The 15,834-nt window shown below is 39.0% G+C and overlaps 1 protein-coding gene across 2 annotated transcripts in view; it reads left to right on the top strand.

Annotated features, from left to right (window-relative positions):
- Positions 1–12,815, top strand: part of COL18A1 (collagen type XVIII alpha 1 chain) — a 161,555-nt gene extending 148,740 nt beyond the window's left edge. For both annotated transcript variants that reach the window (XM_063430060.1, XM_063430059.1), the window contains 17 exons: positions 2,221–2,295; positions 3,478–3,513; positions 3,630–3,674; positions 3,862–3,936; positions 4,296–4,340; positions 5,925–5,967; positions 6,677–6,748; positions 7,008–7,051; positions 7,189–7,290; positions 7,431–7,584; positions 7,764–7,837; positions 8,374–8,502; positions 9,026–9,058; positions 9,133–9,390; positions 9,494–9,691; positions 9,846–9,961; positions 10,767–12,815. In XM_063430060.1, the coding sequence (XP_063286130.1) occupies positions 2,221–2,295; positions 3,478–3,513; positions 3,630–3,674; positions 3,862–3,936; positions 4,296–4,340; positions 5,925–5,967; positions 6,677–6,748; positions 7,008–7,051; positions 7,189–7,290; positions 7,431–7,584; positions 7,764–7,837; positions 8,374–8,502; positions 9,026–9,058; positions 9,133–9,390; positions 9,494–9,691; positions 9,846–9,961; positions 10,767–10,980 (1,713 nt within the window). In that variant the 3' untranslated portion in view covers positions 10,981–12,815. The remainder of the gene's footprint in view (positions 1–2,220; positions 2,296–3,477; positions 3,514–3,629; positions 3,675–3,861; positions 3,937–4,295; positions 4,341–5,924; positions 5,968–6,676; positions 6,749–7,007; positions 7,052–7,188; positions 7,291–7,430; positions 7,585–7,763; positions 7,838–8,373; positions 8,503–9,025; positions 9,059–9,132; positions 9,391–9,493; positions 9,692–9,845; positions 9,962–10,766) is intronic.
- Positions 12,816–15,834: the final 3,019 nt, after the last annotated feature.

The following is a 15,834-nucleotide window of genomic DNA, read 5'->3' as shown; positions in this document are numbered from 1 at the left end:
CATAGATCAGAGTGGCTAGGCAAGTTAACCAAGAGGCAAAAATGCAGAAATACATCAGCAAGTTGGACAATGACAATTGCTAGAATCATAATTCCATGAGGCAAGTACATTATAGATGTCAGAGACATGGAATGGATGAAGCTCTGGAATGTAGGGGACGTGCAAACAATACTAATTAACATTGTCCCGAAGATTAGCGTTTTACCATCTGACTACAGGGAAGAGAACAAAACAATAAGATAAGCAGGAACAAAGTAACACAACTGGGAACACACAGTACAACATAGTGAGCGACTGTTGGCAACAAGAGAAGCTGAGACATGTTACCTACATGGCAGAGAATAAACTGACTTGCATCATAAATATACAGGCAATTGTTTGCTTATAATAAGTCAGTGGTATTCATATATCTGTTTCTGTTGAAGAAGCAAAAAGTCAAAAGTTAGAATTTTCATAGCAGACGGCAGCACTGAGTGAGTCTCTGTGCTGGAATAAAAGATAAATAATAACCTTTTTTTCCCCTTTTATTTTAATTTAATTTAGCAGGGCCCAGACATCAACCATTTAAGAACACTATAATGTTATATGTAAATAAAGTCTATGCTTCATACAAAAAATAAATAAAAAATAAAATCCGAATGTTGAAAAAAAGGAAATTCGGACGTACAACCCTCTAAAAGCTTAAAAATGACTTACAACCCTCTAAAAGCAGGCCACATCATGAAAGAATGAGTTCCATTAAAAGAATACACAGTAATGTTAGAATAACACCTCATTAAATAGTTAATGTGTAACTTCAGGTGAAAGAGTGCAGAGTTTCAAAGTTAATGTAATCTCCAGTTGCATATATATATATAAATATGACCAAAAGTTGATATTTATTTTTTGCATAATTAAACACCCATGTTTGCTGGTAATGGCCTCTAGTGCCGCTAATCATTATTATAAGCCAGCAGTTATCCTACTATGTAATGTTATTTATACACCACAACCACTTAACTAAGTTGAAGTTGTTTTAGTGTTTAGAGTATGCCTTTAAGACCCAGTCTTGGTTCAATCCCCAGGCCCTACATTAGACAACACAGATCAGCCAGCCTAGGCCAGACTACATCTATAGAGCCTCCATTGGCCAAACAGCACCAAAGAGAGCATCCAATAACAAAATTACACCTGCTCAAACGATATGTATGCAACAACTCCAATGGCTCAGCTGCACCTATAGAGAGCTTTGATTGTCTTTCTAATGAAGTATTTGTTGTGCAGATAAGATTTACACTTTGAACTGAAGTTTAAGATATTCTTATATATCATTGTTCATTCTCTGTACACTGTTAGTTTCCCTTTGGATTATAGGATCTCCTCTCTATTCTCATATCGTTTTTTATCGTTTTCTCTGACTTGACCTAAATGTCTTCTGAGTTGTCCCTAGCAGAACCTCCAGTGTGTTTACTGGACCTCAGGATTAAAGCCTTTACTAAACCTGGACCTTGGGATTAAAAGAACACCTACTGTTGTAAATAGTCAAACTATTTAGAATGGTTTACCTCTTACATGGGATCCACTGGTCACTGCTTTTGGCCTCCACTACTTTAGCCAGAAAGTCAGACACTAATATGCAGGAGCTTCTATTAGCTCTCCTGAGCTAAGCACTGCAGTGGTTGCAAATCCACAGCTTCTACTGAGACTGGAAGACAGTGTCTGATTTGCCTTGGTCACCACCAATGGAAGCTCTAGGTTTATTGGAAATGTAGTTTAGCAGTTGAATGTGATCAGACTACTCAGCAGTTTTATTCAAGATTTTTTTAAGAATGAAAACAATAAAAGGCTGCACACATGGCTGCTGTCCATGAGAGAATCCGTATAATGCAGTCGAATCTTGTCAACAAGCTCAGGGTGTATACAATTTAAAAGGTCTTGTCAATGTATAAGGCAAAGCTCTCCTTTGTGATATTAGATAGTGGGCTTATAGTTCTACTCATTATTGGAAATCTGATAATCATCATATTGTCTGACTAGTTTATTTTTTTAAACTTATTTTAAACAATATCTGCACCGAGAACCAAATATTCTACAAATGTGCTGTAACTAGTTTCCACTCACATTAATGACAAGATCAAGATAGCATGGCTGCGTTCAGAATTGAATTGTTACTATTATGCCATTTACGTCTTAATATGTTATGTTATCTATATTTCTTTTCATCATTCGTTTTCCATTTAGGGAGATAAAGGAGAGCCCGGTATGCTTGTGGGACCTGATGGCACTCTTCTTATTGACATTCCTAAAGGAGAAAGGGTATGTTACATTTGAACCAAGCAGATTGGGAAATACATTTCCTGTGAGGCTAGAAAGTGAAAGGTTAATATACTGATTTCCAAATGTATACGTAATATACAGAATGTCATAAATCTGACGGAACACAAATTATAGAGCACAAAGCTCTAGTACTGATGTTGTATACTATAGACTGTAAGCTTGTGTGTGCAGGGTCCTCTTCAACCTATCGTTCCTGTAAGTTTTCTTGTAATTGTCCTATTTATAGTTACATCCCCCCTCCCCTCTCTTAATATTGTAAAGCGCTACGGAATCTGTTGGCGCTATATAAATGATGATAATAATAATATTAACAGAGTTGCCTTTTAAATTAGCATGGAAGTAAAATGCAATTGATTAAATTAGTGATTAGTAAAAGGTGTTGGCCAGGGTATGAGTGCTCCATAGGTAAGCATAGAAACAGTGACGCCACTTGGCTTGTACTAAATGGTGTTGCAGAATCACGGGCTTTAGAAAACACTCTTTCACTGGCATAAATGCTATGCCTTGTGAGACTTTTAAGTTTATTTACTAAAGTTAGAATTAAAATTAATTCCAAATTTAAAGGAACACTACTGTGTATTCCTAACGCTACAGTGTCCATCTGCCTGTAGCTGGATATCCACCCACCAGTGTTAAAAGGGTTAAAAAGCGAGTGCCACACGCTCATTAGGCCTTCCCCATAGGAAAGCATTGAACCAGTGCTTTCCTATGGGGGTTTAAAGATGCTGGATGTCCTCATGCAAAGTGTGAGGACGTCCAGTGTCGTTTCACGAAGTTTAGTTTCTTAAAGCACCAGGAACCACCTCTAGAGAAGGAGATATTCCTGCAGTATAATTATTGCAGATTTTCTGAAACTGCAATGTGTTCACTTGCAGGCTTAAGGGGACAGGGACACTGCTCAATAAGATCAAGTGGTCTTGGTGCCTACAGTGTCCCTTTAAGGCCAAAGTAGTTGAACTAACAGTTTAACTAATATACTCATATGGTATGAGTATGATTGGCTCTCTTCATTAAAATTAATCACGAATATCCAAAATGATTTCCATACATCTTCATCACTTATGCCGCATTGCTTTACAATTGTGAACACCGTTTTACTCACTTTACACTAAAGCTATAGTAATATGTCATGTTAAGTAATCGTCTGTGTTTTTCTTTAAGGGGGATGTGGGACCAAGAGGCCCTGTGGGACCTGCGGTGAGTAAAATATTGAACATGTGGAATATGGAATGTTATGTCATGTAGGACATTATGGCGAATACGACAAACCATGTTCAAATTCTATCTTTTGATTTTTCTTTTTAATTCTTTAGGGTCCATCTGGGCAGAAGGGAGAGATTGGGTTCCCCGGGAGACCTGTGAGTATAATGCTTGAAAGTCTTTGGTTTCTGTTATCTGTGTAGACCTTTTGTATGTACGTGCCTACCTCCTACACTGTTCTGTTAATTATTCGTGTCAGACTCTGGATTAATCTATTCCCCCAGTCAGTATGACTTTCTTCGTCTTCAACCATATCTTCAGAGGTTTCTTTTTATATGTTCATAGGGTCGTCCTGGCATGAATGGCCTCAAAGGAGAAAAGGGAGAATCTGCTGACCCAAGCAGTGGATTTGGAGTTAGGGTAAGATGCTCTAACAGAACAAAATAGAATTAAGATAAGAAAAGTTAAGATGTAATATTTGTACAGAAATCCATGAAAGCTGACTCTTTAGTTAATAAACATCTTATTAGTGAATAAATCCCTTGACTTCACTGAACTGATTATGTTAATTCAATAATCTTTGTATGACATGGTCGACATGTTTATTTCCATTTGCCCTCACAGCCATTGACATTTGCAGTCACAAGTATTGACTCCCAGATCAAATATAATGTCATATAAACGTGTCTCAGTCATCATAGTGTTATCTGAAAGGTGCATTGGGATTTTGGCTGAATAGAATAAATCTACATTTTAACCATTTTCTATTCTTACTTTAGGGACAACCAGGTCCACCTGGCCCTCCTGGTCCTCCTGGCCAAGCTGTAAGTATCTTAGATAATATGAGGTGGTCTCTTTATCTCTCCACTGTCTCACCATGCTCTCTGTGCCACTGCTTCATCTATATACCTTGAGTGGACCTGCGTTCTTATGTGCCACATCATGTTTTCCATCCCCTAATTATCTTATCAATCCCATAGTTGTGGTCTGTCCATCTACACCTGTGAAAACCTCCCACAGTATCTTCCAATCACCACCATCCCCTGCCACTTTATTCTGTAGTCTTTTAACGATGTCGCCTATCTGTGTGCTGGTTTGATGTAATATAAATCTATACTGTTAAAACCTTCCATTGCTGTGCCTTGATCAAGAATGCAGGTATATAACATCCTAATTGCATCAAATCCCACATACATGGTATTTTCATTCTTTAGGGTAACCACAGCTGTTGCCAGCAAATCTAAATTATATTAGACAGCTTTCTGAAAAGGGTTTTTACCTTTTTTTCTTTTTTCTTTTTTATAAAGGATCACTATAGGGTCAGGAACACAAACATGTATTCCTGACCCTATAGTGTTAAAAACACAATCTAGCCCCCCTGGGCCCCTCATGCCTCCATAAATATAGCAAAATCTTACTGTATTCAAGCCTGAAGCTGTAGATCTGCATGCTGTTTGCCTCAGAAAAACAAGCAGTCTGCTGACATCATCAGAAGTGGTAGCCTGATCCAATCACAATGCTTCCCCATAGAGGCAGATCAGGGGCAGAGCCAGCATGATTCAAACACAGCCCAATCAGCTTCTCCTCATAGAGATGAATGAATAAATGAATCTCTATGAGGAAAGTTCAGTGTCTGCATGCAGAGGGAGGAGATACTGAATGTTCAGATGCATTTTAGGCAGCCATGACCCAGGAAGGATCTCTAACAGCCATCTGAGGAGTGGCCAGTGAAGTTACCACTAGGCTGTAATGTAAACACTGTATTTTCTCTGAAAAGACAGTGTTTACAGCAAAAAGCCTGAAGGTAATGATTCTACTCACCAGAACAAATTCAGTAAGCTGTAATTGTTCTGGTGACTATAGTGTCCCTTTAACCAAAACAAAACAAAACCCAATTGCAAATGTGGAAATATAAAGCTTTTTAACAAAGCAGCAGATAACAAGGTTTAGTGCCGCTGGAACGGTGTGGTATTTGGCACCTAACTGAAAAGAGTGTCTAATGTTCATGAGTTGTATGATCTTCTACCCTTAACATTGTGTATCAGCTCGTGGTCCATCATGATATATCAAGCTGAGAAGCTCTTTTAGTTTCAATGCAGAGTTAGTTTGAATAAGGCAGTCCCCATTACTTAATTTACTATTGCTGATCTACGGAGAAGAAACACTGGGGTACATGAAAGTTTTCTTTTAAATAGGTATATGTCAGTGTTTGCACAAATGCGTTACCAATAACATCATGTCATTCAATCCAAGCATCTATAAAAATAGACTTTGATGTCTGATAACAACCAATGTGTTTTATTACTCTGCACTCAGATATCCAGTGCTTCATTAATACTTTATGAAGTCAGATTGCAGTTTTTTGTTAATGCCATGTGAATTTTATATATATATATTCTCAATTACAGGTGTATGTAGACCCAAGTGGCCCAGGCCCTCAGGGATATCCAGGTAATGTGGTTAGATGACTCTGCTGGGGAGAGAATGTGTGGAAAACTGGGTAGTAAATGGTAAAGTTCCACTTTTAATTTGGGTTCCTTATTCACTATCCATATAATCCCCTATTTCTGTAATGACTTTATTCTATTTTAAATTCTGTTTTACGTTGCTTAAAGTCACACTGCACTTACCATAACCATTACAGCGCAGTGTAATGGTTAAATAGCCAGAAGTATTTCGGCCCCCTTCCCCAATGTAAGTGGTCAAACCATTTTAAACCAGTTTGATTTCTTACCTGTGGTGTGATAGGTGCCACTGCTTGTCTATTCTCTTATTCTCCTTCAAGGAGTTTCTGATAGCTCTTCTGTACAAGTCCTGCTCATTGGCTGAAAGAGTCAGCTGATTGCTCTCAGCCAAAGAGCTATACCCTGCATAGCCGGGCTTAGTTCAAACAGAGAGATTCCAGAACTCAGACAAGAAGGAAAGGGGCAGTGGTACCTGTTGGACCACAGGTAAGAAGCCAAGGCGCACTTGGCACCATAACCACTAAGAGAGCTGTGCTTGGAGTATTCTGTTTTGTTTTCCTACTCTAGGTTTCCTACTAAAGGTGTATAGAGGGAAGCTCTTGCATATAAATGTGTCTGTGCACCCTTACATTTTCACATATTTTTTTTCCCAGTATATTCATGTTCTTCTAACTTATCTTTTGTCTCTATTTTAGGTGATAAGGGTGAGCGAGGAGTTCCTGGAGCAAAAGGTGACCGTGGAGATGTTGGCCCAGCTGGCCCACCAGGTAAAGCCCTCCTAAAGCAAACAGTGTGAAAACCAATAGCTTCAGTGGCTACTTACTGCAGTAATAACAGTTGTATTTCTAAGTAAATTTTGATGTCAGTTTTGTTGTAAACAAATGAGTTTGAAGTTGAGGTGAAGGGTATGCATTTTATGATCCAAAAGATGGAAATAATTGACTTAATAATTGGCTGTGGCATTATGGTGTGGGGTGTACCAACTATAATTTGGGCATGTATAATATATTCATTATTTATATACAGGCACCTTCCCATATGACCTGAATGCCTACATATCCAACTTACGGGTGAGTGTTAAAACAAAGAATTCATTTTGCTTTTGACAACATTGCAAAAGGATATGTTAATTGTATATCTCCTTGTTGGTGGAAGCCTTATAGATAGCAACTGTAAAAAAAATATGTGATCTGGTGTGTTCTTGCAGACACAACCTGGACCAAAGGGAGAAAAGGGAGAGCCAGGAGGTGGCCTTTATGGACAGGGAATACCGGGGCCTGCTGGACAGCCAGGATATCCTGGTCTTCCGGTAAGAGCTACTTGTGGATTTAAGCCTAATCAGGGCGACAATTCCAAATGATTTAATCAACATTTCAGTTGGCCATGTTCACACACTTCATTTCTACACTAAATTATGTATATATTAAATTACAAATTGTCATATTTCAGGGTGCAAAAGGAGAAAGCATTCAGGGATCCCCTGGTCCTCCTGGTCCACAAGGACCTCCTGGTGTTGGATATGAGGGGAGATCAGGTCCACCCGGACCCCCTGGACCTCCTGGGCCTCCTGGTCAACCATCATTCCCTGGCCCACACAGACAAAGTAAGTATAGATCTAAAGTAACTTGAATAAGTAGAGCTTGGTTGACATAGCATGTGGTTTAGTAGCTTGTAGAATAATGTTTTGTTATGCAAATGAAGCACTAACAGAGTGACAGGAATTGTTTATATTAATACCACTGTGCATATCCCATGCTAAACTAAAGTTTTCTTCATTTGCAGCCATTAGTATCCCAGGACCTCCTGGGCCACCAGGACCACCAGGACCTGCAGGATCATCAGGAGGATCATCTGGGGTGAGAAGCTATGTGGAGTGGAGAATGTGTGACAAACCAGATGAAAAGAACAAACAAAATCAATCATTATGCCTCAATGTTTTACAACTTAAAATAGCACAGGTGCCCGCTCAGTGTAAGTAGTCAAACCATTTTAGAATGTTTTGACTTCTTACCTGGTGTCCACTGAGTTCTTCTCCCCACTTCAACTACTTCAGACAGAGAGCTAGAAGAACTTTGAGCAGAGAGTAGCTCATTGGCTGAGAGTGATCAGATGAAGTTCTCGGGCAATGAGCTAGCCCTGCACTACAGGGCTTAGCTCAGGAGTGCTAACAGCAGCTCCAAAGCAGGATCTTCCTTTACAGTTTTTTTTCTTTTGAAAATGCATTAAAGAGAGCTTATTCTATGCTAGATTCAGCATCATTTAAGAGCATTTAAGTAAGAATTGTTTACAAAATACTGCAATTGATCCATATGGAGTTCTGTGAATACAGGGTGGCTTGAAAGTACGCAATTAAGAAATTATCTGTTTTAATTTGTACTTCTATTTTTCATAGGTTCAAGTGCTGCAAACCTATCAAACAATGCTCAATTTGGCGCATAGGATGCAAGAAGGGACCATTGTGCTAGTACTGGAGAAGACAGAGCTATATGTACGTGTGAGAGACGGGTTCAGAAAAATTCTGGTGAGTGTTCCACTTTAGTAGAAAATTATATTATTTTTAAAAATGAATTGTAAGGATAGATCAGCAAACATTTGAAAATGTGTTCCTTAAAGGGTTACTCCAACAATATTTGTTAATTCTGCTATTTCAATTTAGAATACCCTACTGGGCATTTATAATTATGTCCCCCCATTATAAATCAGAAAATGCCTTGTCTGATATCACAGCCTCCCTCGCGCAATCCAATCAAATCCAGCTAGGGATAGGAGAGAATACATGGAGGACATGGGAACAATGGCAGGAGCAAGTCATTTGTTTTGTTTGGTATGTTAACTCTTCATGCCAGGACATCAGATGAAAGGAGGTGTTCTTTGTAAGCCCATAATATTAATGTATTTGTGTTGTGTGTAGGAGAGTGAGTTTTAGCAGCTGATCGCTCTAATTCTTTCCTATTGAGGCTTGTGTTGAATAGTTTGAAATATATGAGTGTCATTTATGTTTTGGATAAGTTACGATTATATATATTTAATTTTCTTTTTTGTAGCTTGAAGACCAATATCCTGCTGTGCCAGGACTGGTAAGTTGATATTTTTTGTCCTCTGTGTTGACATTCATGTACATTGTTGAGTGACCATAATGTATCCTCTGCAGGGTAATGAAGTTGCTGTAGAACAGCCTCCTGTGATCCATTATCCAAGCAACAAAGACTCTGAATACTTTCAGAATCCTGAAAACAATAGGGAACAAAATGTGCATTCATGGAATGAACCTCCAAGAGCTGAGCCACCTCAGGTGCCTCAGCGGCCACCTCAAGTACCCCAGCAGCCACCTCAAGTTCCCCAGCGACAACCAGAACAAGAAAGAACACCACCATCTCCTGTGCACACACACCAAGAGTTCCAAGCTGCGGTAAGTTGAAGAAGAGTGTTATGAGATGAATAGTCTTCTTAGTAGCCTGTTTGTATTATCTATACAAATGTTGCTGGTTTTTTTTTGTACGTTGTTGTTTTAGTTACATCTGGTTGCTCTGAATGCTCCACTAAGTGGCAGCATGCGTTCCATTCGTGGAGTGGACTTCCAGTGCTTTGAGCAAGCCCGCAAAGCTGGACTACAAGGCACATATCGAGCATTCCTTTCTTCACGTCTTCAAGATCTCTACAGCATAGTACGCCGAGCTGACAGACAGACTGTACCGATTGTCAATCTTAGGGTAAGTAAGACTGGCATTAAGAAAAAATCTCCAAAACTTCATATAACATCTGATATGTGTATAACAGAGTGTTTTATGCAAACTGCTACCATATAATGCATTATGTAGTGTAAGAGATAACCAACACCAACATGTAATATTTGTTTCCTTGCAGGATGATCAGCTTTTCAATAACTGGGAGTCACTGTTCTCTGGTTCGGAGGCTCAAATGACACCAGGAGCTCGTATTTTCTCATTTGATGGAAGGGATGTTCTTACAGATTCTTCTTGGTAGGAATACTTAAAATATCTTGTGAAGAGATGGGTTTTAATGAAATTCCTAAAGGATTGAAGGCTAGGTGAAAGTATGATGGGGGAAGTCATGCTGTTGGGAGAATAATCAGTATCGGTGTCAATGAAGGACTAGAGCTCTTAGAGCTCTATGACAGAGAAGAGGTGTACCTGTGAATTAGTGAACAAATGCAATGGAGGTAGAGTTGATTAGACCTTTGTATGTACATGTTAGTATCTTAAATTTACACCTAAAAGATACAGAAAGCCAGTGTAATAACCTTTTAAAGGGGTTAGGTAGGAGAAAGGTGATGAGAGAGAGAAAAAAGCCTGGCAGCAGCATTCGTAATGAACTATAGAGATGCAATATGTGTTGCATAATCGATCCAGGAAATTCTAAGACCATGAACAAGCTCTTTAGTAGCATTTCCAAAAGTAAGTACAAAATATGGGCAATGTTTTTAGATGAAAATTACAGAGAGCGTAAAAGCTGATGGGTTTACTATCGACTTGCATGGAAAGTGAAAGAGCAGGAATAGGTTTATACGAAGGGAAGATAGGAAGCTCTATTTTAGAAAGACTGAGCTTCTGGAAGCAAGCAGACATCAATTTGCAGATGGGAAAGAAGCGGCTTGTGACACTTTCAGGAAGGGTGGGAGAGAGATCAGAGGAGAGTTATATCTGGGTGTCATCAACATATAGGGGGTGATTAACTGTAATAGTATACAATATTGGTTAAAGTATTCTGCAAACATTTCATGCACATTCTATTTGGCAGACCTCTAATCATATCTCTCTCCTTTAGGCCACAGAAGATGATTTGGCATGGATCTGATTCCAAAGGTCGACGATTAACGGAGAGTTACTGTGAAACCTGGCGTACAGATGAAAGTGCAGTGACTGGCCATGCTTCATCTTTACGCAACGGAAAGCTCCTGGAACAGAATCCACAGAGCTGTAGCAAGAACTTTATTGTCCTATGTATCGAAAACAGCTTTATGTCTTCCGTCCAGAAGTAGAAGCACATAAAACATCTGTGCTAATTTTAACAGAGGCTGCACACGGACTTCCCAAGATTTCCTCTTTTGTCCGGAGACCAAAGAGTGTATGAAGCTGCTTTCAACTGAACTCTTAAGTGTGGTTTTACTGTACCAGTCTCTATGGGATTAAATCACTTCGATACACTGTGTGAGCTATTCCCAAACTTGGCTCGATAACCTTCTGCCAAGTGTAGTTTAACATCCTTGAAGAGGTTGCAACTCCAAAATGTCTTGAGAATCTGACTAGATCCCTTTTGATTCTAGTTGTACTGTCTTCTACTGAAAGTCCAGTCTTTGCTGGATCACATGGTTTCCAAAACCTATATGGCCTCAGAGTAAATAAACTCATGAGTGCTCTTCCAGTGCAGCTTTATGAAAGGTGTAGAGCAAGTACCCAACACCTTCAGTCTATTTGCATCCTATTGGTGGAATAGTCTCTTTTTTATTATATTTAACCACTATTAGTTACACACGCACACATTATACATGCATTTAATTTTCTTGTAAACTACTGTTTCCTTATTTTCTGTATGACAAACTACATCAAAATATTTATTAGACTTGGTCTGAAAAAAAGAAATGAGAAGCAAATGTTAAAAGCCCGTCACCTGTGCTCCAGTGGCCCATCCTTTCTGAGCAATGTTCTCCCCTGAGAGTTCTAGATTCAGTGGAAAGCAAAGCAGATGATTGGTTAGTAACTAAACTACATAAGATGTTGACTAATGAGATTGATTTGTGTGGAAGCTAATGCTTTTTTGTTTAGCCACACAGTCATTGACTCATTTTATGAGTATATTATTTGTAGATCCATAGATGACTAACTTTGGCACCACATGTTTGGACCTTTATTTTCCAGACATTGAGATCCCACATGGGGCCTAGGGGGATTACCATATTGGACTCCTTTCTGTCTTATTATTGTGATGGTAAATGGAGCCAAGCTTGGCAAAGTATGGTGCCCAGGCCCCTGTCTAACCTTGGTCCCTAGGCAGCTCCCTTAGGTCACCCACCTCATGGTTAATCCAGCTATGACATTTCCCCTATGGCTTTCCAGGACTTTATTAGTTACAAGGTTTACTATCACATTTGTATTACAGCTGTTTATTTTATCGTAGCCTAGTGTCTCTAGCTCTACACCCTCTTCCTTCTCCTTCTAACACTAGCCACGTTTTTGTGTTTTTTATTTTCGTTTTTTTTCTTTATTTTTGTTTAGGAACAATTTTAAGAATCAAGCACAGCTGCAAATAATTAAGCACCTGTAGATCTGATTTCTTGAAAAAAAAAATGCAAGAAAAGAAAATACTTGTTAATTATAACTAGGATTAAATATTACTGCATTTTTATAGAGCTATGCAATATGCAATTTATACTTGTGTATACAATGTGTGTGGTGTACCAACGCATTCTATGCTCTCTGGAGAAAGATGCTGTATGTGCACTGTGGTACACAATGCTATGATATTATGAATCATTCTGCCTTTTTTTTGTTTTTTGGAGAAAATGTTTTTGTATGTCCTGGATCCTCTGGTAAATGGTGCTTTGGAAAAGCTGTAGTCTGTTGGGTATCCATACCGTCATGGATGTTACATATAAAATGTGTGCATCTGGGAAATGTCAGAAAAGTGAGCATATAAATCCCTCATACTTCTAAAGGTGCTAAAAAAAAAATCTTTATTTTTTTAAATGCTTTTAGATTATTTTTGAAACAGGAAACAGATAAAGTTGAATACCGTAATCTTTGTATTTTTAAAAAAACAAACAAATCAAAGCTGTGGATATGTTATGCTCATTGTTATAAATACTTCCTAGGACTATTTCATGTGTGGATTATTTTTATAGTGTGTGTGGTCAGGTTAATGGGCACATACTTCTTAGGGGTACCATTTTCTATGGGCAATACCTTTCTTGTATGGAAATCTCCTGCCCTGGTTGAAATACCAGAGCTCCACAGATGTAAGGCTTACATTAATGAGTGTTAACACATCCAATTTATCTTGGTTCTTGGTGCTAAACAGGTAATCAAACAACTCGCTGTCTGCCGTTCGTTAGGTTATTTACATTTTCTTGGTAACACTGACCCTGGAAATTTATGACCCTTTTACAAGGATATTCTTTCAGGGAATGTGTAACAAATAAGACACAAACACAAGTGTATAATAAAATGTATTGTAAATATGAATTTAAGGATATTGTTATTGTTACCCTTTTATTGTTAAAAGGATATACACATTACACATTACATCAAGTACATAACCAAAAGAAACATAATAAAAGGGTAACACTTAAACATTTAAATGGAAGTCTTCCCCTTGCGCCTTCATCTTGGTAGTAATCTGGGACAGTCTCCTGTGCTTGCTGCGCTGTCCTCTCCAAAAGAGACAAAGAGAGAGAGAGAGGGCCCAACCTCCTTGGCTGTTGACCTTTTAAAGACTGATTCTTGGAGTCATAAACTACAATTCCCAGAATCCATTTTCCCTCCCAAAAGTGGTTTTGTCCCATCCTCTTTTTCCAGAGAGTTCTGTCTTTACACAAGTCTTTCCCTTTGATCTCTTCCCTCCAGCTATACTGTAACATTGTGAAAGAAGTCACCAGTTAGGTTAGGTTTGTGGGTAGGTTAGACAGTATAGCTTGGGAGTACACAAGCTTCCATGGTTACACCTAGATGTTCATTACTCTGGTCTTCTGATAACATGCATGGAAAACTGGTTGGCAGGAGAACTGCTGGAGGGATGTAAGCTTTTGTTTTAGCTGGTTGTTGTAAAATGCAACTGAAAGCTTCGATCCTTATCACACTGTTATCAAGTAAATGAGCCCCAAAATGTGAAACCAGTCACATACACAGAAAGTTTTATACAATATTGCAGTTTTGCATATCAATTTCTTACACATGTATGGCTGTAATTATGCTCTATTGCAGTGTATTTGCTTGTTGTCGAGAACTAATGGACAGGGGAGAGCAGGAGAACCCTACAAGGTTGCGCTCTATCTAAAAAATGTCAGCATATGTGATTATTCTCCTAGCAATAAAGTACAATTTATTTTTATGATAAATGTGATATTCTTTGCTTTAGGAGCTGTTATCTGATACGATGAACATGCCATAAGGGGTTCACTTTAAGTCCATGTATAATACAGGGCACACTCTGTTCTGTCCCACAGCCATATTAATTAAAGTAGTATTAACCCCTTAAAGACAAAGTTGCTTTTGAGATGCAACATGTTTGTGACCAATACATATTTTATATCATTTTTAAAGGAGAACTATGACTTTCTTTTGATACTATATATATATATACACACACACACACACATATTACACTATTAAATTATGAAAAAGATATTTAAAAAAACAAAACATTTTCTCAGTTTTATATGTAATAATTTCTACACCAGTGCAACTAAAGAAAATAAACTCAGAATGGATCAAAAATTAATCCTGATTGTTAAAATGCCCAATATGTCTAGGATTTCAATACAATTTTATAAGTTATAAACAAATATTAGAAGGAGAAAATTACAAATTTAAAGCGAAAAGTTTGAAAAATTTGGCATGCTGAGATTAAACCCTATTATGCTAGTCACAGGATCCAAAACCGAAAGAACATCCCCCAGGCTATTAAACTAAGAGCATATTGACACTTTTCATTTCACCAACTTCTCACAAAGCTCAGTCAAAATATTTACTGTTTATTTTTTATTTTTTTATTTATGTTTTATTGGAGTTTTATGAGTGACATCAATAACTGTAGTATATAGAGTAAATGCACAAATACAATCATCAACAGGTGCTCAAACATTGTATGAGAAATTTCATGTAATACTGTAGCACATATCAGCACACAGTAGCTCCTTGTGTGGTCTTTACCCTTCGACTTAGTCCCGTGGCTGTCTAAACATTTTGTCTATCTGCAACACTCTATTTGTGAAGTTCGGCTCGTCACTTCTGGATGCCGGGGTCAGTCTCTTAATGGTGGAGCCTGTTGTCCTGTCTAGTCTGCGTTTGTTGCAAGAAGAGTTCTCCGTTTCTGCCCTCGTATCTGTGGGCAGTGGGGTCTCTGGTTGTTGCACTTTCCCCATGCCGATAAGCCTCAGGAAGCTGTCAGGATCCCCCTTCGAGGTAAGTGTGTTGCTCTCACCGTTGATGTCTGTGGTGAGGGACCCGTCCATACCCCATCGGTACTTAATGTCGGCTTCTCTCAGTCTCCAGGCTATGGGTGCCAGCTTTCTTTTTTCTATTAAGGCTGAGAATGGTGTGTCTGGAAATACCGCCACTCTGTGTCCTTCATGAAGCACCGTTCCCAGCTCCCTTGATCGGGTCAGTATGGCGGCTCTCGCAGAGATGTCTCGTGTGACGATAATAATGTCTCTGGGTGCTGCTGCTGATGTGCGCACCCTAAATGCTGCGGTGACCAGTGTGCTATTTTGTGCAGTTTTTGTGCCCATGGTCGCCGTGAGGTCTTGGACGTAGGTCAGGAGCTGTGTGTCTTTTACTATTTCAGGTACTCCTCTGAGGCGCAGGTTTTTCATCCTGTGCCTTGCCTCCATGGTGGTCACTGTGCGCCTCAGGTCTTGTACCTGTGTTGCAAGTTCCTTTTGAGTCTGTTCCACAGCGCATAGTTTATTGTCCATGGAGGTTTCTCGTATTTCTAGGCCGTGGACAGCGCGGCTCACATCTTCCACCTCTGTTTGGAGCTTTTGTAGATCCTCTCTCCATATTTGCCGCAGTTCAACCAGCAGCCTCCTGATATCCCCCTTTGTGGCTGGGGTCCCGTCGGTTTTGGAATCCGGTGTGTTGGATCGATCTTCCGATCGGGGTGAGGGTAATTCCTCCTC

Source organism: Pelobates fuscus, chromosome 8 (genome assembly GCF_036172605.1).
Source record: "Pelobates fuscus isolate aPelFus1 chromosome 8, aPelFus1.pri, whole genome shotgun sequence".
NCBI classification, from domain to species: domain Eukaryota; kingdom Metazoa; phylum Chordata; class Amphibia; order Anura; family Pelobatidae; genus Pelobates; species Pelobates fuscus.
Note: the sequence above shows the minus strand (reverse complement) of the source record. Positions and strands in the feature narration are given on the sequence as shown.